This window comes from Myotis yumanensis, unplaced genomic scaffold (assembly GCF_028538775.1).
Source record: "Myotis yumanensis isolate MYYU_CA2020_CCGP unplaced genomic scaffold, mMyoYum1.0.hap1 SCAF_3, whole genome shotgun sequence".
Lineage (NCBI taxonomy): Eukaryota > Metazoa > Chordata > Mammalia > Chiroptera > Vespertilionidae > Myotis > Myotis yumanensis.
In genome coordinates, this window is record NW_027223754.1 from 178271273 (window position 1) to 178294648 (window position 23376).

The 23376-nt window shown below is 45.1% G+C and overlaps 1 protein-coding gene across 1 annotated transcript; it reads right to left on the reverse strand.

The window, feature by feature from the left end:
- Positions 1 to 240: 240 nt before the first annotated feature.
- Positions 241 to 22266, reverse strand: KLHL42 (kelch like family member 42). Its single transcript, XM_070410496.1, has 3 exons — positions 21042 to 22266; positions 11704 to 11897; positions 241 to 5637 (listed from the first exon to the last, which is right to left on the reverse strand). The coding sequence occupies exons 1-3, from the start codon at positions 21914 to 21916 to the stop codon at positions 5186 to 5188; spliced, it is 1521 nt and encodes a 506-aa protein (XP_070266597.1). The 5' UTR covers positions 21917 to 22266; the 3' UTR covers positions 241 to 5185.
- Between the last annotated feature and the right edge of the window lie 1110 nt (positions 22267 to 23376).

Below are 23376 nucleotides of genomic sequence, written 5' to 3' on the forward strand. Positions count from 1 at the left end.
GAGGTCCTCCTCCCACATCCCTTTGGTGATGTTGAACAGCTCTCACAGCCTGTGCTCTGCACCTGGCCCTTCCTGCCCCACGGTTACCACCTCTCTACCCATCACGAGTCTCGGCCGGGCCTTCCCTGGGCGGCAGGTGGCTACCCCTGCATGGCCTGTCTCGTGCTTCACCTGTTTCCTCCTGGCTTTGGCACAGCCCAGAGGACACAGCTGGTATAAGTACCTAACAGACAACAAAGCTGATTGAGAACTACTTTATTGAAGAGATTTTCTCCTAGAGTTCTAAACACAAAATGAATGCTGTTGGGGCAAGTGCTTTCATAGGCATCATTGCATTTGAATGAACCATATGATAATGTTTACACGGGAAGCCACACTTGAAATTGAAGACTCAATACAACCTTTATAACAAAGTATCAGTCATAACAAAACAGAACTATTCATTCTACAGATTATCATTTTCCCCAACATGACCACTGGATATGAAAATATTGTATAGACATCTAAGGAGCCCCCTAATTTTTTTTTTAAAAAATGACACAATAATACAAATTACATTTTCCATTTCTTTACTAGAAACAAACTATGACATCCATTTTGAGAAAGCATCAGTCAATCCTACCACAGTAATGACTGCACACTTTTGCTCCTCAGAATTGACAATCCTTTACAATTCATCTGACTCCTGTAGGAATGAATGAAAATGGTTTTATCAAGTGCCTGTGTCAATGGGTGTGTATTTTATATCATGCTCCAAAGTGAACACAAGAAAATGAAAAATACACTCTTATGTGAATGAAACATACAGATGGAAAATGCCCTTAGATAGTTAGCACAAAGGCAAAATCAACTGACTTTTAGTCAGCACTAGTGTCTTAAGGATAGTTTCTTTATTAATACTTGTTATGGAAGTGTTTTAAAGGCCTAGGTATAAATGCACATGCAAATAGCTTGCCTCTCTCTATATACCCACTTCCCTAGCTTTGCTCCTCCATTTCAAGAGCTCAAGCTGCTGAGCTCTTAGCTCTGTGGGCTGTGGTGCCTAGTAAGCATCCCATATAATAAAAGGGTAATATGCAAATCGACCAAACAGCAGAATGACCAGTCACTATGATGCACACTGACCACCAGGGGGCAGACGCTCAATGCAGGAGCTGCCCCCTGGTGGTTAGTGCACTCCCACACTGGGCTGACAGCTGGTCAGTGCAGTGGCAGTGGCAGGAGCCTCTCCCGCCTCCTCAGCAGTGCTAAGGATGTCCAACTGACCGCTTAGGCCCACTCCCCACAGGAGTCAGTCAGACATCCCCTGAGGGCTCCTAGACTGCTAAAGGGTGCAGGCCGAGCTGAGGGACTCCCCTCCTTGAATGCACTGGCCCTCTAGTTTTTAAATAAAGATCACATAATTTTTTCCCCCCAAATAAATGAAGTACAGAAAAGACTATGGAACGTAGTGAGGAAAAAAAGCATACCATCAAAAACAAAAGCGTGATGATCAAACTTACAGAAAAGCTGTTTCATGACTGTAGTAACTCACTAATGGACAGATTGGACCAGGACTGAAGAGGCAGCCAAGCCAGCGGCCCTGTGTGTCTGACACAAGTGGGCATCTTTGAGGGGCACTCTATCATTATGATTACAGTGACCATTTTCACAAGGTGGTAGGCTCTTCAAGGTCAGAGATGGTGGCACATTGAAATCTGTACACCCAGTTCTTAGCATTGTCTTGCACATGATAGACACACTGTACACATTTCTGGGAACTTGGCTCAATTGCCTCCTTGCTTTCAAAGCCATTTTGGGAACTATCTACTCACCTCATTCAGTGAGTCCTCTAAGGCGGGGACAACAAATAGACTTCATCTCCCTGACGGACAGCAATGGATGCCTAGATGTGTTGATGACATGGATTCTACAGCCCAGTCCTGGCACAGAGGAAAGGAGTGCCGCTCGCTCGGAAAGCCACCTTGAAAGAAGGATGGCACAGATGTGCCCCACCCCCAGCTGGAAGGCATGCCACGCTCACCCGTTACCTTTCTGTGGCTATGGTGCCTCTCGAATGCTCTGCTTTAAGCCACTGCTCACTGCACGCTGGCTGACCAGGAAGGCTAAGGCCTTTCCCCTCCAACTACCTGTGCTGCCAAGAAGCAGTCACGCTTTTACCTGGAACCTTGAAAGCACGGCATCCACAGTGCTCAGTGAGAGCATTCATTGAAAGAGAACAAGCATTTTCTTGATCGTTTGCTTGAGATTTGTCTATCTCAGCATGACTTTAATTGATATCTAAGGCATTTGGAATTACTTGAGATTTGGATTCCAAAATAAATGGCAGAGTTTAACGCTCTTTGGTATTCAGGCATCATCTTAATCTGCTTGTTTCCTACTAGTATCCATCACCTTCTAAGTACTTCATGGTTATGACTTAACTAATACTGTTGAAATAATCAACTCTTACCCATTCATCCAAAAAATTTTCAAAGAACACGAAAGGGAGAAGCCTCTGAAACTACAAATGTTGAAAAGACAGCCAGAAAGAATGACAGAAGGAACCAGTAATGCCCCTCTGCCAATCCACGCTCAGGGCTCACTCTCTGCCATTCAGACCATTCTCAGTGAACGAAGGTGCTTCTGGCAGGGTGGCCACCATGGGGATCCCCCCAGGAACCCCCTCTCATAATGGGAGGTGAGCACCCCACAAAAAGCATCTCAGAAAAGAAAACACCTTTAGAGAAAGAAAGAAAACAGAGGGATCGTATCAAAAAGCAAAATCCTAGGGGTGAGGGGAGATTTTCAAAGCAACTTCACTTTTCACATAGGTAGTCTTCACTGGAACATGGCACCAACATGGAAACAGAGCTAAATTAAAATGACCCTCAAAATGTCAACACAGCTCATGTGCACCACAGGAAGGAGGATGTCCCAAGTCCACTGGTCGGTTCCTATTGGACATTCCACCTTGCCCCACACTGCTGGCAGCCCAGAGCAACAAAACCTTTTTAAAAGTCTGCATATCTCAGAGTTATAATATCTCAGCCTATACATGTGTACACACACACACACACACACACACACACAGAGATATGCACATGTACACACACAGCAAACCTGATTTATAAAAAGAGCTTTGTGGATCAGGGTATGCCTTCACTTGGGCCAAGAATTTAGTTGTTGTCTTTAGGAAAATGGACCCAAAGAATATAATCAGGAAGAGAACTGGTTGGCAGGATTAACACTGCATTTTATATAATATTTATAAGCTAGTATCCAATTGCTTGTCCAGAACTAATTCAACTGGCCAGAATCTTCTAAATATATAATGTCAAGCCTTAAAAAGTTAAGCTCTGTAGCAACAGAAGTTAACACTATCTAAAATAAATTATTTTTTTAAATACATGTAATGAAATTATAGGTCACTAGAAATTCAATTCTATAATGAATATAAAGTAATATGAACCTATTGTTAAAGTACCATTCCCAGGAACATTTCAGCGCAAAGTCTAAAAAAAAAAGGGCTAAGTATTTGAGAATAAATGGATATGACTTAGAAACCCTGAACTAGATTTCTGAGTACTGGTAGGATTAGTTGGTGACAAGATAGAAAGATCTGTCTCCATGGCCACAATAAGGGCTTACCTCATTTTACCTAGCAGTGTTCCTGAAAAGTTGTGCAAATGAAGTTTGTACAGCCAGACCCTCCTTTTAGATATGCCAGGAGGCCACGATTGTAGATACCCTGGAGTGAGCCCTGAAAGACATGAACTTTGAAGCAGTAGCGCCCCTAGACCCCGTCTACACGGTGCACGCCCCTGAAGGCATGTGAGAAGCGTCTGCCGTGATGAGCGTGCCCTGACCCTGTCTGCTTTGCTGCTGGGCTCTCCTGAAGTGAGGCGCACTATAGCTGGAATGTTAGGATGGAATCCAGCACATAGCTGACCTGATTCCGTTACAAAACATCAGAGAAGTTCAGAAAGTGTTTTCCAATCAAAACAAAATTTCTGTAAATATGCGTGTGTTTTTTAAGAAATGCTGATCTATGATGGGCAGAAGCTTTTATCCACTGTTAACTGACTTACTGAAAACACGCAAGTGCTTGAACCGGGCTCCGTTGGACTTAACAATCAAGTAGAGCTCCTTACCTAACTTCAGAAATAGCACCAGATGCCACTCCACTTCTTTCAGAGCCTCGCCCCCTCTCCAGTGCAGGCCGTTCACAGCTTTCCTCACCCTACCCCACCAAAGCAAAGCGTGAATTAAAAGGCTAAAATTAAGTTAGAAAGATGCTTGGCCTAAATATAAGGTTATTTTTTCAGTCTTAAAAAAAAGAACTAAGTCAAATACATTCAATAAAAGTAATTCTTAAAAGGTGATTATTTTTCTTATTTGGTGTTTCCTTTTCTTCCCCTCTGAATTTAAGGCTCCACTTTAAAATACATATGAATGCATCCTTCTAAACAATATATTCTCTATTAAACAATAAGCAATGCAACTTCTCTGGCCACATATATCTGCTACCTGCCACATAAATGAAATAAGCAGTTATATCTGCCTATTTACTCAGCGTTTGTAATTGCAAAAAAGACTGGAAAAATCGCTGAGAAAGTTTTTATGCAAGTTTTGGGGAGGACTGGATGTTTGCAAGGCTTCACTGTAGGGTTCCATCATTGTATGTTTCCTAGAAGGTAGTGTGCAAATGATACCTGAACACAGTATATGTGGTTATAACTGGGGGAAAGGTGGAGACAATAGTATTAATATAAATGTTTGTCAAGTAAATTAATAACCAAAAAAAAACACATACTTTCACTTAAGGTATTAGGATATTTCAAGTGACCGAAATAAAACAGATTTCAAAATTATCTCTACCATTCGCACCAATTACTGACTTTGGCCCTTTACTAAGCAGACACAATGAATCTTCTCTTCAATGATCAGCTTTCGTCATTGGCCCAAGGTTATCATAGCTGGATGAAAACATGATCATGGATTTGCTCCCATAATTTAAAAACCAATAATTAAAAAAATAATAATGTTGGTCTCTTTTCTCCACGAGTTTTCAAGTAATTAGTTCAAGTAAGCTTATTTACAGCTGTTGTATATGTGACCTATGAAGTCAGCCTCCTTGGAAATGGGGCGCTACATTTTATATTTGTCTTGAACCAGGCTTCTTGTAAATATTAAGTCGATTCAGTCATGTTTCCTTTTTATTAGGCAGATAAAGAGAGGAAACCAGCAAGTTATGTCCAAAGGCCGGAAAACGCCTAAATGCTTCCCAACTATCTGCGAAGATGTTGTACTTGAGGAAAACTCGATGCTCCAAGCTGGTCGACAGGGTCACGTCTCTGCTCATGATGTAGATGCCGTCGTTATGCAGCGCGCAGGTCAAGTTGAGACCCGACTTGGACGTGTTCTCCTTGAGGTAGAGCCACTGCCGGGTGACAGTGTTGTAGGACTGCACGGTGAGCATGTCCTCACTCTGGCTGCTCCTCCGGTTGGGTCCCAGTTCGTGGAGACACCCTCCCACGATGTAGATCGTCTCCTCCACCGACACCATCTGCTGCTTGCGAATGTGGACGTCACATGTTTCAAAGAGGGTCCAGATGTCGGAGGAGGGGCAGTACTGCAGAATGTTCATGTTCCGGTCTGGAACGAGAAAAGAAGCCAAATAATGACACGGCCACGAGTAACACCACCAACTTCCTAGGCTGCATATAACTGCCTACCTCCCCCTGATAACCTGGTACACAGAGGCACAGCTATTTCAGACAAGCAGAGGCTGGGAACACAGTTTTGTAAATGGCTGGGAGGAGATCCGTTTAGAATCGTCCCCACTCACTTCACATTCACACATGTCCCCTCCCTGCGACGCTCTCAGAATCAGTAAGACCAGCAAGGTGAGCAGTTGTGATCTGGGCACGTCCCCTCCTCCCTGGCACTCTTACACCTTTTATTTATTTGGTTGTTTATTTTTAAAGACACTTTTTATGTCTGTCTTCTGATTCTTTGACAGAATCTTGTTGTTGGTTTTTTTTAAAAAAGATATATATTGTTATTGACTTCAGAGAGGAAGGGAGAGGGAGAGAGAGAAACATCAATGATGAAAGAGAATCACTGATGGACTGCCTCCTGTATACCTCATACTGGGGATCCAGCCTGCAACCCAGGCATGTGCCGTGAAAGTTCAATCCACTGAACCACGGCAGCCAGACCCTTACACCTTTTAGAACCACCAAGCCAATTAATGTAAAGAGAATCAGAGCCTCAGAAACTTCATCAATATCTACAGACTACTGACTATTTAATACAGGCAGGCTGAGCCCCCAGGGATCTATTCTTGACAACGGGTTCTACAAAACCAGACAAGTGAGCAGGATTCTTATGGGTTGTCAAAAGGGAAGGACAGAAAAAGTCAGGAGAAATGCAAGTCTCACCTCTGGTTGTCAAGCCATAGAATCACTGGCAATTCTACTTCCCAATTGTCCCAGAGACACACTGACAAAGGCCCTTCCCTCTCCCTGGCCCATTTCACAGGCGACAGTCATTGTGTGGATAAAATCAGATAGTAGAGGGGAGACTGCTTGCTCTGACATTAGTTTGAATGGAGGGAAGCACTGCCTGCTCTTTTTAAAAATGCTTGTGAAATTTAAAATATTTAGTTTTGCCCTGCCAGAGTGGCTCAGGTGGTTGAGCTTCATCCCATGCATTGAAAAGTTGCTGGATGGATTCCCAGTCAGGACACAAACCTGGGTTGTGGGTTTGATCCCGTTGGGGAGCCTACAGAAGGCAACTGATCAATGTTTCTCTCTCACACCAATCTCTCTCTCTTCCTTTCCCTCTCTAAACATGTCCTCAACTGAGGATTAAAATAATAATGATAATAATAATAATAATAAATATATATCTAGTTTCATTTTTCTTCTTTTTTTCTTTTCTCCTCTAGGAGAGACTAAATAGACCATTTTAGCCTCGTAGGAGGAGAGATGAAGTGCCGAGTTATCAGAAAGAATGAACTTTCTCTGTGTTGTGTTTTATTTTATTATTTTTAAAATGTATTTTTATTGATTTCAGAGAGGAAGGGAGAGGTAGAGAGAGATAGAAACATCAATGATGAGAGAGAATCATTGGCTTCTTCTTTCATGCCCCCTTCTGGGGATCGAGCCCGCAACCCAGGCATATGCCCTTGCCTGGAACTTAACCTGGGACCCTTCAGGCCACAGGCCGACACTCCTTCCACTGAGCCAAGCCAGCCAGGGCAGTGTGTTGTGTTTTAAAGAAAGAACACAGTCTATCAGTGTAAGACAGCTCAGCTGGGGAACTGACTGCACGCACAAGTGTACAGCTTTCCCACGGCTGCAGAAGTGGAAGCAGTGGGAGCAGCACTTCTACCTGAGCCAGAAGGACCCACCACAGAGGGCAACGATTAAAGAGCTCCACCACGATGTCTGGTGCCAAGACAAGTGCCTCCAGAGGGAGCAGAGAGGAGACCAACCCTGCACATGCCCAGACCTGCAGGAATATCAGAACTGCTATAGCTTTAGGGAACTGTCCTCCTGTTTCCCACCCACACCAATACCTCCCTATATTTCTTTTTATTGCAGCTATTGTGACAAAGCTCATTCTAGGAGACAGCCCCGGGGAATTTGGTTGCTAATCTATCAGAAAGTGCTCCTTCGTAACCTGGCTTCACACGGCATGAATAAAGGACTCATTCTGATGAAGCGTCAGTGTACTTCTAAGTTCCAGGTCAGAAGGTCTTCCCAGGTCTCCTGTAAATGTTTTCCCTCCTCGCCCAACAAAGGCTCAGACCATGAGGAGGTGGTTTGGGTTGAAGGAGTGATCTTTTCTCTTTTACATGTAGAGTTGATTCTGACATTTAACAAATTACCCTTCTTCCCTTTAGTAGCTACTATTACTTCCGAATGAATTTTCTTTTAAGTCTTCAGTGCCTGCCCAAGAATTACAATAGTCAAATAACTATCATAAAAATCATGAACTATAACTTTCTGAATTTTAAAAGTCTCACCTAATGAAGTCAACAGGCTGAGAACCCAATTTGAAGTCCTGTGGGTTTTTCTTTTTTTTTTTTTTTCATAACAATTATGGTTTGTTTTATGTACAAAGAACTATTAGGAAATGCTGGGAAGAGACTAACCAGTGGAGAGGGCAGCTTCAGCGTACAAGGAACTGCCCTGCCCTCTCATCTTAGAAAACTCGTTTTCAACGCTTACACAAACATCCCTCCATCCACCTCACCTAACCAGCCCATCATGGGCATTTGGCTTGCGGAACCTGGGACAGGAATCACAGTGGGTGGCCCGAGTGAAAAAGGTACATTAGCCGTGGCTTTTGAAACTAGAAAACACACAAGCAGGGGTTTTCCAGGTCAAATCTAAAGAACACTGGCTCAGCCAGGGTCATGGAAAAACTGGGCCATCTACCAGCAGGGCACTCTGGGTCACAGTGCGGCCTGCCAGGCTTCACAGCTCTCGCTCAGGAGGGAGGCCCAGAGATCTGTGTGCGTAGGTCAGCCCAGCGGGCGCACGCTGTGTTACAACAGCCAGAGGGGAATCATAATTTCTTAGAAATGTTCACGAGTGAATAGCTGTACTTACTGTCTTCAGAGAAAAGACACGAACACAGGGGTACATATGCACACACAGGAATTCTCTGGAGGCTATGGTTTACGTAAGCATATAAAGTTGGCCACTCAACCTGAACACCAATGTTGAAGATAAAAGAATTGAGCCCGCCCTAACCGGTGTGGCTCAGTGGATAGAGCGTCGGCCTGCGGACTGAAAGGTCCCAGGTTCGATTCCGGTCAAGGGCATGTACCTGGGTTGCGGGCACATCCCCAGTAGGGGGTGTGCAGGAGGCAGCTGATCGATGCTTCTCTCTCATCGATGTTTCAAACTCTAACCCTCTCCCTTCCTCTCTGTAAAAAAATCAATAAAATATATTAAAAAAAAAAAAAAAAAAAAAAGAATTGAGCCCTAGCCGGTTTGGCTCAGTGGATACAGCACTGGCCCATAGACTGAAGGGTCTCGGGTTCAATTCCAGTCAAGGGCACGTACCTCAGTTGTAGGCTGATCCTTAGCCCTGGTCAGGGAGTGCATGTGGAGGCAACCAATCGATATGTCTCTCTCACATCGATACTGCTCTCTCTCTCTGTCTCTCCCTCTCCCTTCCACTCTCTCAAAAAATCAAAAGGAAAATATCCTTGGGTGAGGATTAACAAAATAAAAAGAGAAAAGAATTGAGTGCTAGGTTTCATTCCCCCCCGCCCCCAATTATTTGTAAAGGAAAAGCTGGTAATTATCTTCAGTGGAGAGTCACTAGGTAGGGACACTGGGAATAGCTCCACAGGTGATGGAAGCCTGGGTGGAGGGGGAAGCTCACTGTTTCCTTGCACTGCTCCTTGTCACTGCCTCTCCTTAAATGCCTAGACAAACACACCACCGGTAGTGAGCTTAATGGTGGCCCTCAAAAAGGTATGTCCACCTCCTAACCCCCAGAACCTTGGAATGGGACCTTGTTTGGAGAATGGGTCTTTGCAGATCATCCTGGATTACTCAGGTGGGCCCTGAATCCAGTGAGAAGCGTGTTCTTGAAAGAGACAGAAGAAGAAAAGACACGGACAGAGGAGAAGATGCATGAAGACAAAGGCAGAGATGAGCACTATGTGGCCACTAGCCAAGGTACACCTGAAGCCACCAGAGCTGCAAGTAGCAAGAAAGGATTTTTGCCCTGGCCAGTTGCTCAGTTGGTTGGAGCACCATCCCATGTACCACCAAAAAGTCACTGGTTGGATTCCTGATCAGAGCCCAGGTTGTGGGTTCGACCCCTGGTTGGGGTGCATATGGGAGGCAACCAGTCGATGTTTCTCTCTCACATCCTCTCACATGTTTCTCACATGTTTCACTCCCTCTTTATTTCTCTCTAAAATCAATCAAAACATATTAAAAAGAAAGAAATGATTCTCCTCTAGAGCCTTCTGAGGGAGTGAGACCCTACCGACACCTTGATTTAAGACTTCTGGTCTCCAGAACTATGGGAGAACACACGTTTCTGCTGTTTTAGGCTACCAAGTTCATGGTCAGTGGTTAAATCAGCCACGGGAAACTAACACAGCACCCACCACCCTCCCCACCAGAGCATCTGTTTAGAGTTCACTCTAAGAAGAATTAATAAAAAAAAAAAAAAGTGAATCAGATGCTCATAAAACACCTTACATTCAACTTCTTCCTCTAACATAAATCCCCAAAACAGGACACATTTGGTTATGGTGAAAAGGATGTTTGTCACCTGCTCTTGTATCAGCACGTGTCCTATACAATGTTACATGTGGTCGCATACAGCTCAGTGGGCCACCAGCATCACTTCCCCAGGCCTGTCCTGCCCATGTTACACCGCAGAGAAGTGACAGGTTATCTCATTATGTCAAATAGAGTGGTCACTGGGACTTCAATGTGGCCCAAAGTCCTAGGAGCCCAGTGATTCCTTTTCTGAAAATTCTGGACATTCTACAGTCAGATAGAGCAAACGAAGAAATAAATTTCCTTGGCCAGCCAGGAGATGACTTGGAAACAGCAGCTTTACGGTGAGGTGAGAGATCAAAGGAAGGGCACCTCTTCCTGGTGGCCTGCCATTGCCTTTCTTCCCACAGCCAAGCTGTGTTCTGCCAATAATCTCTGAGGGGCTCCCTACTATAAAGAGCCGTATAAAACCTGCTGGAGAAACTTTTATCTCCAAATTATCCTATATAATAAAAGCCTAATATGCTAAGTGTCCGGTCATCCAGTCGGCCGTTCAACCAATCAAAGTGTAATATGTTAATGATATGCTAAGGCCACTCAACTGCTCGCTATGACATGCACTAACCACCAGGGGACAGACACTCCCACCAGTAGGTTAGCTTGCTGCTGGGGTCTGGTCAATCGGGACTGGGCGAGAGGGCCGGACATGCCCTGGAGCCCTCCTGCGGTCCCTCCCCAGCTGGCCAATCTCCCGTGTCCCTCCCCGGTCCTGATCATGCACTGGTGGGGTCCCTCGGCCTGGCCTGCGCCCTCTCGCAATCTGGGCTGAGGGATTCCCTCCCCCACAAGTGCACTAATTTCGTGCACCAGGCCTCTAGTTAACTATAAAATGCCCACCAAAAATGTGAAAAAATATATGCACAGTTTAATAAATAGCAGAACCACCTCCCACCTACCGGTCAGAAAAGAATCTTCTCATATCATGTTCTCTTGCTCCTCCTATGGTGTGTAAGCAACAGCTGAGAGCTGCATTTCAGAATCTACAGCTCATATGTTTGTGCTCAAAACGGGAGCAAATGAAAACAAAACTCTGCAAGGATGTCTGGCACTAAATCCCATAGTGCTGGATGCGGGGATTCATGTGTGTTGGGAAAAAGGATGGGAATGACCCAGCCAAGTCTTAAGATGACAAACTATAAGGCTAGCTTTCCAGAGCAGAAATACATATTTTCTTCACAGTTCTCCCTACTCTATTCAAAGGCATCAAAGGCCCCTCCTGTCCAAACCACCCTGTCACATAGGACTCGCTTCCTTCCAGATGTGTAAATACACAGTACGTAATGCACAAAATCACACTTGTGTACACTGGAGTGTTTCCTCTGGCAGCTTCTGCCCTTCCCAGGCTGCCTGCAAAGCTGACATATAAGAGGACCACTTACTTGGCCCCTTCACTTACCTTTGGTAGTATATCCTCCAATGACATAAATTTTCCCCTTACACTCACACGCAGAGAACTCAGCCAGAGGATTGGGTAAGGGTGCCACAAAATTCCACGCATCCTGCTCAGGATTGTAACACTCAACATTAGAAACGACCTGCCCACCAATGGCATAGAGTTTTGAATTAACGGCCACAAGTTTGAAGTTAGACCTGAAAGACAGAACACAAGGATTCACAAAGTCAGTTCTCTTGATCATGAAGAAATAAGACAATGGCAGGAAGTGCCAAAGAAGGGTGTGGAACCTGTTGGACAGAAGAAGAAAATTCACTCTCCATGTTGGGTGACATTCTGCCTGGGGACCGAGGAATGGCCAAAGGGCATCTCAAATTTCACTCTTGTCCCCAAAAGTCCACAAGAATGGTGCATTCTCCAAACTTTAGCAACTGAAGATAAGCAGTTCAATATAACAAGAACTGATCTTGCTTAGCCTTATACCAGAACCAAAGTTACTCTGTTTACTAAACTCAATACCTTCTTTTCAGGAGCAAGACCAAGAGTTAAGGGAGAAAAGCACCCACACCACTCCCTTGTCTCTCTCTGCTCAAAATGTTTACCTCATTCTTCCTACTTGGTGGGTAGGCTCTATCCAAGGTAATCACCAGCACTGCTTACACAGACAGGCATATGCAAAGTGTGGTTGCTAAAGGGTGATTCAGAGACCCCATTACCGAGAGCACACAAAAGGAGATTGCTGTTCCTCCCTCCTCCATAGGAGGGCATCTTATATGGTGCTTCAAAACAGGTAAGGTGGGCAGGTAAGCACTGAACTGATTAAAACTATTTTGATCCAGCATTCTTAGGGTACTTATACATGTTAACTCAACAAATACTTATATCAACAAGTGCTCACCTATCATAGCGTTAAATGATTTTTAAAAAGAGAAATACACTAATTTCAAGCCCCATAGTCAGTAATAGAATTAACCGCTGCTCATAGACTTCAGCACACGGGGAAGGAGAAACATCTGGAAGTGCTGGGCCAGTCACAATAGTATGAGCAGCAGCATGATGCAACAGAAAGACCTGGGGCAGAAATCAGAACACTGGGTTTGAGTCCCAGCTCTGTTGATAACCAGCTACCTGACCTGGGCCCAACCCTTCACTTCCTCATCTCTAGAACAGGGGCAATAACCAGCACAGGGTGGTCAAAACAATTAGAGCAAACAATTGGCCAGAAAATACTACACAGAGATAAGCTACTAGCATTATACTTTCTCCATTTTCTATATCTATATCTATATAATAAAAGCCTAATATGCAAAGTGTCCCCTTGGGAATTAAACTGGCTGGGAGTTCGATCGCTTGCTATGATGTGCGCTGACCACCAGGGGGCAGCGCAAAATGAAGGTAGGCCCCGGCTGGCAGCTGGCAGCTGCTAGGGACCCTACTCATGCATGAATTTCGTGCACTGGGCCTCTAGTATGAAATAAAGAGGCTAGACCAGGTGAATTTAGAGGCCAAAACAATGATTTCTTTAAAAGTAACAATATCCAAAGAAAGAATGGGGATAGAGGCTACATAGGAGTGAAGTATGTAAGAGGGTAGATGAAGCAGCGCAGTGGACCAGTGGACCAGGCCTGACCTAAAGGTGTTTGATAAACACTGATGCATTAGAATTCAGGACATATGTGAGTGATAGCCACCTACTAGAAAATTAAGATTTTTTTAAGTGCTTGTAATGTTTATACTTTAGCTTTAGTTTAGTTTTGCTTTTCAAATCAGAGAGTGAATAGAGTCCTCTTCATCAAGAAGCCCATATTGTCTATTAAACCCAGCCAGCCATTCCATTTTTCATGCCAACAGACCTCACAGAGGCGGCAACTACTGGGGGGTCCCTGATTCATGTTGCTTACTTTTCCTGCTGCCAATGGTCCTTAAAATCTGACCATGATGCCCTCCCTATGCGTGCAAATTTGGGGAACTAAGGGAAATAAAGCTTGTAAATAAGCACTAAATTTTACCAGCCCACAATTTGTTTTTGCTCCCTGTAGGTACACAGATAGTAAATTTTGTCAGATCAAAACAGTTCTTAGTATTCAACCAGTAGCATCATTTGTCCTGAGCAAACATGCAAGGGGCTTCTTTTTGAGGCTGAATGAAGAGGCAGTTAAAAGTAAATGCTATCTCTCCAGACCCCAACATGCTCGAATTCACTTGAAGGGGAACATTTTTCTACACTGAATTTGTGTCCAGATGAAACTGCCACCCCAAAACAGACATCTTAATGAAGAGGCCTACTGCTAAGGGGTCTGAGCCCAGGCTTGTACAGGGAAATCTCAGCTCCACTGCTCAACAGCTATGTGACCATGGACACATCACTGAGCCTCAGTTTCCCCACCTGTGAAGTGGGGATAAGAAGAGCATAATATTGCACGTGGTAAGGGTTGAAAAGGGTCACACCTGCAGAAACAGGTCACTTAGAGGAAATGCGTTTCTACATGTCCTACGCCTGAGTTTCTCCACTTCAGGAGGGTCGGTTTCTCATTTGTCAACTACAACTGTTATTGGCCGTGATGCACTCTGGGATTCTGTACAAAGTGCTCTCTCATTCATAAATTCTTGTCATTTACCGCCTCATTTCCAATTTTCTGAAAATAATTCTTCCACTCTTCATTTCCTGAATGGTAAAGGTATGAATTCAAGCTATAAATTATTTTTAAAATTAAGACCTCTGCAGTGTTTTTCTTAATATTGATCCCTGACAATACATTCAGGAGGCAACAAGAATTTGTAAAACTAGATAATTTGTTGGAGCTACATACTTGACTTACTTATAGTAAACAGAAAGGAAAGTAAGAAAAATTCAATGATTTAATTTCTACTTCACTTAGAAGAAATACAATGCTCTTTAAATCCTTAAAAGCTAGCCCTGGCTAGTGTGGCTCAGTGGATTGAGCACTGTCCCATGCACTGAGAGGTAGCTGGGTCAATTCCAGTTAGGACATATGCCTGGGAGGTGGCTCCGATCCCCAGTAGGGGGCATGCAGGAGGCAGTCGATCAATGTTCTCTCTGATCAATGTTTCTATCTTCCTCTTCTTTCCACTCTCTCTAAAATCAATTAAAAAAAAAACATTCTTTTTAAAAAAATCCTTAAAAGCTAAGTTACATAAAATCATGATAAACACCAGTGCACAAATATCAATGATTGATAGCTGTATACAACTGTAGGGAGATAGAGTGGCATAGAGTACTGGCCCTGTGACTACATGTAAGTTAATTAAACTCAGTTAGCCTCAGTTTCCCCTTTGGGGAAATGGGAACAATAATAATACCTACGTCACAGAGATGCTGTGGGCATGAAATAGGAATTGACATCTAAAGTAGTGACCACAGTACCCAGAGTACGAGCTCAATTCATTGCTATGAATTGCATAGAAAAGTCTGTTACCGTTACAGTGAAAATTAGAGTGAAATGCCAAGGTCCTTTCTCAGCCATTCAGAAGAGGATTGTATAGTCTGAGGACCCTCCAGGTCCTTCTGCCTCCTCTCTCCCCTTCTGCTGCCTACTTTCTGCCACTTCCTTATGTATTAACCTCTCCCGGGGACCAGGAAGAAGAGAGGGGAGAGGTTAGGAAACAGAATCAGTCATGGTTCCTACCTACCGCCATCTCTGAGAAACTTCAGTGCACAAAGCAATTTACACTACTGGCCAAAATTATATTGGCGGCGGGGCGGAGGAGGAGGGAGAGGGTGAATAGACATGTAGCTTGCTTGCTTTCCCACTATTCTCAGGCTCCACCGAACATTAACCAGAGTACAAAATCTCTTGATGGCTCCAGGACTCTAGAAATGCTCTAAAATACTAAACTTTTGTGCAGAGGGCAGGGACAGCTAAGGCCGACAACGCTGATGCCACCTCTGCCAGGAGACTGTTCAGTCTCTCTCCCAGCCTTGCTGTGTTCACACGCAGAACAGGAGGACACACCCAACTCCAACTTCACAGCAAAAGTGCAGGGCAATGGAAGGGACTAGAGGCAACTTTAGAAATAGAGAAATTAATGAACTGACCGTGGCCACAATGGCCAGCTTCTGCAGGTTATCACTAATTCAAGTGAGGAGGGAAAGCAAGCAATTTTGTGAGCACACAAGCTTTTACATGCGAAGAGCTATGTCCCAACAACACCCAAGATCAAATCCACATTCGGACCACGGGGCAGGGTTGCACGCCTGGACTTCAAAGCATCCTCTCAGAGTGATGGGGACTCGCTGCCATTTTCAAGCGTGTGGGCATAGCCCTAACCGTTTATTTTTGTATCTGCTGCTGGCCATTCAGCACAATGTTCTCCAGGGTGCAAAGGGCTTTATAAAGTCTCCTAAGCCGAGGGTGCTTGGCTGTCCTTAATTAAGAGCCTGGGATTGTGGCAATGTTCAGGGCCTGGGGAAAGCAGGCTGCTCTGCATCTGACTCTTGGTCAAAGTAAAACGGTACAGATCCGTCCCACGAGCAATGAATCAGAGTGAATGGAAATTCTGGGTAAAACCTGCCATTCTTACTCAGGGTTCTATGTTCCCTGCAGTGTTTCTGAAACTTGTGTTGGGTGCACTAGCCAGAAACAAGTGGGTTTCATTTATACTTGTCTCATCAATTATAAATTCCTGCAGCCAGGAACTATGTCCTCCTTGTTGTTTATCCAATGGTGACAAGAAAAATACTGGATATAAAGGCTGTGGTGAAGCTGAAGCACACATGATAAAATTCTGAGAAGCAGCACAGTACCATAAAATATCTATGCTCCATTTCTTGGAAGATAATACTTTTTTAAAAGGAAAATTTTTAAATCTGAATGAAGATGATCACTGCCAATCTATAAGCCGTAACTTGTAAGCTATCTAAATAGTTATACATATTCAGTAGTACTTCCAATAGTACATATTCAAATGGTACTTCCATTTTTGTTACTATTCCTAGTAGACACTTTTAGCAATCTACTTAACTTCCGGTGCCTCAGTTTCTGCTTCTGTACAGTGGGAACCTGCCTGATATAGCCCTTGTGAAGAATAAGTGAGATTATACATGTAAAGTAGTAGGAACAGTAACTAGCACAGACTAAGTGCTCAATTAAGTGTTACGTATTTTTTCAGCTATTCTAAATAACTATAGTGACTGTTATAAGATTAAACTGTTCACTAAAATGTTACATTTTAAATGACTATAAAATTATACATTGGTTTTTATTACAGTAACATAAAAATCTATGCCACAATTCAACAAACCATGCATTGCACACATCTATTATTTTTTGGATACCATCTTAACAGTAGGAATACATAAGCATTGAATAAGTAATTGGACTCAATTGGAAGGGAGAGAGACAAACATAAACAAAAAAATTCAATTCAAAGTGGGATTGTGCTAGAAGAACACAGAGTTTGAACCCAATTGAGGATTCAGGAAGGGACTCCTGGTTGATAGTATGTCAGATCTGAGTCAAAGCTGAGGGAGATAAAAGAAGGGTACACACTCCAATGTGACATCAATACCCAACTAGAAAATATAACTTAAAAAGTATCTTTGTAGGAAAAATACAGCTGCTACAAAGATAGTAAAAGAAACTTTTCATGAAGAACCAAAGACCTAAATAATTCCTGGATAAAGAAACCATTTTTCAAGCTGTAAAAATATTATAAAGCTGTGAATCCTCCTCCAAATTAACCTAATGCTACAAAATCCTAATCAAAATCCCAACAGGACTTGACAAGCTGACTCTAAAGCTTATCTGAAGAAGATATGCAAAAAATAGCCAAGAGAATTAAAATAAAACAAAACAGAACAAAGGGGGGCTTTGTTTAACTAGACAAAAAATAAGATAAGGGGTAGGTGGACAAAAATAGATTTACAGCTATTTGTATGGAAAAAGATATGCTGGTTATGATTATTACAATAGCTTTCTTAACGCAAAAGAATGTCACTCACAAATGTAAACCTACTTTTGCCCACCCCATAGATTACCAAACTACCATAATTTTAAAAATGTGTTATTGATGCAGGAATAGCCAATCTGGCAATTTAAAAACAAGAAAATGAGCATATAATAACTGGTTTTACAAATCATAGTGAGAAGGATTAAGGCCTCTGGGACATTTCAAAAACTTGTTATAACCCCACACTATACCTTAAATAAAAATAAATCCCAAACAGATTCAGATCTAAGTGTAAAAAGGCAAAATTAAAAAATAGATCATGAGGTAGATCATGAATATTTTATATATTTTTAGTTTGTAGAATCCTTTCCTATGTAAGATAGAAAGTTCAAAGAATTCATAACAAATTTGACTGCAAAACATTTTAAATATCTTCATATAAGAATATACTCTAGCCTTGGCTGGTTTAGCTCAGTGGATAGAGTGTCATCCTGTGGACTGAAGAGTCCCAGGTTCGATTCCAGTCAAGGGCACATGCCCGAGTTGTGGGCTTGATCCCCAGTAGGGGTTATGCAGGAGGCAGCCAATCAATGATTCTCTCTCATCATTGATGTTTCTATCTCTCTCTCCTTCTCCTTTCCTCTCTGAAATTAATAAAAATGTTTTTGTTTTTTTTTAAAGAATATGCTATAAACTTTAAGTCCAAAACTAGAGCCTGCACTTTTTGGGTCTGCAAAGTTTTTCTTGTTTTTGTTGATTTATTTGTTTTGTAAATGGAGTAAGCTGCCAACATTTTAAAAAATCAGGATATCTACATGTCTGGCACACCATTTCTCACTTCCATTTGGCAATACCGTAGCCAGCTGTGGCTGAGATGTGGAGCCCTCTTGTGGTAGGGCAGTAGCTCTCTGGTTCATCATAACTCCCACCTCTACTCATTGACTTTACATCCATGGTCACTTCAGGCATTTGTGAACCTTATGATAAAAGACAAGAGACTAATATCTACATATATAAATATAACAAAATAAATATGAAAAAGATAAACAAGCCAATTTTTTAAAAAATTAGCAAAGGCCACTTACAAAAGTATACAAATGGCTGATAATCATATGAAAAGAATAATCTCTCAATCAGAGACATTCACACCAGTCACCTATCCAGGATTTCCAGGAATTTGCCATATAGAACTAACTCACATATGCCTAGGTGTTCAACATAGCATTGTTTATAATGGCAAGTGGCAGTCATCTAAATGTTCATGAATAAGGGAGAGGTTAAATACATTATGGTACATCCACGGGCTGGAATACTACATAGCCATGAACAAGGCTGGGGTGGATCTGTTTGTTGATATAGAAAAAACTGTCAGCTACAGTAATGTCAAGTGGAAATATTAAGTGCTATAATAATCAGCATAACTTAACCAATTTGAGTAAAAATATACATGTATGTTATATATACACCCCCATGTACATCATTTTCCCCTATTAACCACTATCAACATATTTATATGAATACACATTTATAATTTATAAGTACTAATATGTATTTAAATATATAAGTATGTCTATAGATAGACATTTTTTACTCTATAATAATTTTTCATGTCATTTGCAATTTTCTAAGCATGAGTTCGGGAACTACTCAAATACTTTCATTTTTTTTCAAAGAGGACAGAAAGGATATTCCTTGAGGTGGGCGTGGGGGGAGAGGTACAGAAGACTACCAAAGATTTGTCAAGAAAGAAAAGAATTACGAGGTTTAGTGAGAGAGTTGTGGAGCTATGGGAGGCGTGCTGAGCACCAGCTGATACAGCAGAAGACACGTGTGTAGAGGTGACAGACAACCTGCTGGGCCTTATACCCCTAATATGAGCATCACTCATAACCACTGAATGTTTCTTTGTTGCTTTAAGTAAAGCTCCTAGAATTTGTTTAAAAATAATATTCTTGTCCAACTGGAGTGGCTCAATGGTTGAGCGCTGATCTATGAACCAGGAGGTGGCAGTTCGATTCCTGGTCAGAGCACAGGCCCAGGTTGCTGGCTCTATACCCAGTGGGGGGAGTGCAGGAGATAGCCAATCAATGATTCGCCCTCATCATTGATGTTTCTCTCTCTCTCTCTTCCTCTCCCTTCCTCTCTGAAACCAAAAAAAATGTATTTTAAAAAATAATAGTAATAATATTCCTGACATCAAATTTTAAATATGATGTCATCTTAGCTAAAAAGGGGCTGGAAGAAAATATGCTAACCTGTAGATGGCTACTGCCTCTAGGAAGGAGGGAGTGGCAGTGATAGCCTTTCTGCTTCTTTATTCTTTTCCTTTTTCCAATTTTCTAGAATAACTACATATTATTTTTAATCATTAGAAAAAGGAACACTTACACTATAGTTAGAAATAAAACTAGTGTTCCCCCTGGCCTGGGGTGCCCCTCAAGTGAAGTAAACATGTGTAATGGCTTCCCCATTCCTGTTAAGACTTTCTTTAACAAGTGGTGAGTCCCCTGACTCCTTGCTCCATACTTCAGGGCAGGAAGCATGGGGCGCTGGAGATGGATACAGGTGGACCAGAAGCAAGGGTATTCTTGTATTCTTGTCCTTTCTTGGGTTACCTTGATTCTTCTCCCACTTCTGAATGGCTCTGGCTCATCTTGGGCTCTACCATCTCTATTTCCTACCACCTCTTCCTGTATCTGCTCTGCTCCTGTTTTCCTATTCCTTTCCTGACTCCTTTCTCTACCCCCCGCCCCCCCTTTTCTCTTCCTTTGTTTAAGTCACCCAAGTTCATATTGGGAGGGTTTTGCAGGATGGGAAGGGAAAAGGTTGAGGTGGGTGGAAATATTCTAATACGGTAGGTGACCACTTCCAGACTCAAGCTTTGGGTCAATAATGATGACAATCTGGGGAGGAAGTGAGATGCAAAAGAGAGGATAAAAAAATAAGAAAGATAGTCCTATACAGATAATATTAACACAATCCCAAATATAATCTCCTGTGCCGCTCCAGTGTGGGAGGTCATTAACAACATCAACAAACAATCCCCCAAAGTCAGTGTTACAGGTTACTGCCCAATGTGTCATCATTATCAGGATCGGAGCCTAAAAAAAATGAAAAAGGTAAAAATAAAAGCAAAATTTAAAGAACAGTTTTAAGCATCTTAGGAAACCACATGTTTTCTCCCACTGGGATAAAGGCCAAGAACGCAGCTGGCCTACAGGCACAATACCTGCAAGGAAACCACTCAGCTTGCAGACTTCCTTGGGGCCTTTTCTTCCTTTAAAGTCCTTAGTGCATTGGGAGCTTGGCCAGCATCAAGGCCACCAACAGTCCTGGAGGTGCCATTCCCACCTCGGCACAGCCTCTGGTGACTGCCCGGCCAACAGGAGGGGAATGAAGGAGGAGGCAGCAGAGCTCTGCGGGGTGCTTACCTCTTCTGGTTCATGGAGGCCACCTGGAGCCACTCGTTGGTGCTGGGGTTGTAGGAATGCGCAGCGGAGATCTCCTGGCTGGTGATCCTGTACCCGCCCACGATGAAGAGGTAGTTGTCCAGGATGGCAGACCCGTAACCCCGGACGTTCACCAGGTCGGGAGGAAGGTTGTTGGCCAGCGGGAACCAACGTTCCGTCATCTCCTCATACTTGAGCATGGACGGAGGCTCCCCCTGGTAGGGGTGAGGGGCCAAGGGTCCCCCCAAGAAGTCCCCCAGGGCCACGAGGACCGGAGTCCCAGTCATCCGGGCCTCCCTCAGCCTCTGCTTCAGGCTGCCATCGCCGGGGGCTGGCGCAGGAGAGCCCAGGAGGTGGAACTGGGGCTGGCACAGCACCTCGTGGAAGTGGACGACCATGAAGCGCAGGCAGGCCTCCTGCAGGTCGGGCAGCCCGTACACCTGCGCCAGGCGGTACAGCTCCAGGCAGTTGGTGAGCCGCACCTGGGACAGCAGCAGCTGCAGCAGGGACGTGACCTGCAGGAAGGAGGCCGCCTCCACCAGTTCGGACAGCAGGCTCGCCTCGTCCAGGTCCTCCTCCTCGGCCGCCGCTCCCCCGCCCTGGTCGCCCCGCGGGCCCAGGAGCCAGCCCTCGCGGTCGCCGCCGGCGTTGATGAAGTCCAGCACCAGGCGCAGGCCCGGGGCGCTCAGGCCGCGCAGCTGCTGCACCTCGGGGCCGCCCGCCTCGGCGCGCAGGGCCTCGCGCATGCCGGAGCGGTAGAGGGCGCGGAAGTAGTCGCTCTGCTCGATCAGCTTCCTCTTGCTCACCGGGTAGCAGCGGTCCTCCAGGCGGATCTGCACCATCTCCTCGGCCGACATGGCGGGGGCCGCGGGGGCCGCGGCGGGGCCCGCCAGCTCTGCGCGCTCGCCTCTCCGCCCCGCGCTCGCCGGGTTCCGGCTGGGCGCGCCGGGGGCTGGCGCCGGAGGAGGAGGAGGCCGGCGGAGGGCCGCTGCTCCCGCCCGCGCTCGCCCGGCCGATCTGGGTGGCGGCGGCACCGCCAAGGCAGCCCCTCCTCCCGGGCCCGGCCGCTGGGCTCCGTCGCGCTGCCCCCGAGCGGCGACCCTGTCCTCCCGGGCGCGCTCAACGCCAAACAAGGGCCGGCGGGCGCGCGCCGGGCGTGGGGAGGCGGTGGCGGTCCCCGCGCGGGCCGTCCCGGGCCGCGCCGCCTCCTCCCACGCCGCGCTCCGCACTTCCGCCCGCAGGACCCCTGCGGCCCGCAGACCCGCGGGCGGGCCCCGGCTTCCCGGGAGGGCTGGCGGCTCCTGGCCTCCGACCGGGCGGCACGGGAGGCGGGCAGCGCGGCCCCGCAGCCTCCCCCGCGCGCCGGGCGCGGCGGCTCTGCAGCCTGCGGGGTCTGCAGCGGTGCTCGCCCGCCCGGGGACTGGAGGCGAGACGCAGTCAGTCTGCTTTCTCTTCCAGACGCTGCTTTACGAGGGGGCAAGACAAAAAGCCGGGGAGACCGGCGTGGGAGGAAAGGGGTGAGGAAAGTCTGGGGTCCAGGGAGTCAACGAAACATCACCTCTGGGATCGCCCCTCTGGCCCAGCCCCGCTTCGTGTCCCGGGGGCTGAGGCTCACTGGCCGCCTCGGGTCGCGGAGGTGGCACCTACAGCTGAGTCTGGGACTTGTCATTGTGCAGGAGCCATCTTGCAGAGTCCAGCCAGTTGGCAGCAGGTCCTGCGGGGCTCAGAGCATGGGGTGCACCCGGTATAAAGGCCTGGGAAGCAGAAGAGCTTGTATTTGCTGCTGCGGCCCGTTATCCGACTTATGCTATTAAAAGAAAGAAGTACAACTCAACTAAAGTTAGATCTCGTGTTCTCTTTTAAAATACTTTCTAACATATCGGAAAGTCTTTGCTCTCCCTGTTCTGGCTTGTTGGACTAGCCATTAGGAAATGTTATCTTTGGGCAGAAAGCCTGGCCACTTTTGCTCATATTGGCCTAGAGAGGCGGCTTTTCTTGTCCCCCGTTATCCTTCCTTCCCCTCCCCCCACCCCCTACCCTCACACTGAGGACTAACTGCTTAAGGAAGGACCACTTCTTCCTCATCTTCCCTCACATTGCAAATACTAGAAAGCTCACCCCACATAATACGAAGGACCTTGCGTTGCCATGAGATATGAATTAATCCTGGGGAGGGACAGGATTGGGAGGGAGGAGGGGGTGGTTCACTCTTATCTTACAAAACAGCCCTGAAAACTTTCCCACACCAAGATTTGAGAACCAACCATGAAAGTCCTTAACTTGGGGAGAATATGTGTTTTGTTTTGTTTTGTTTTTT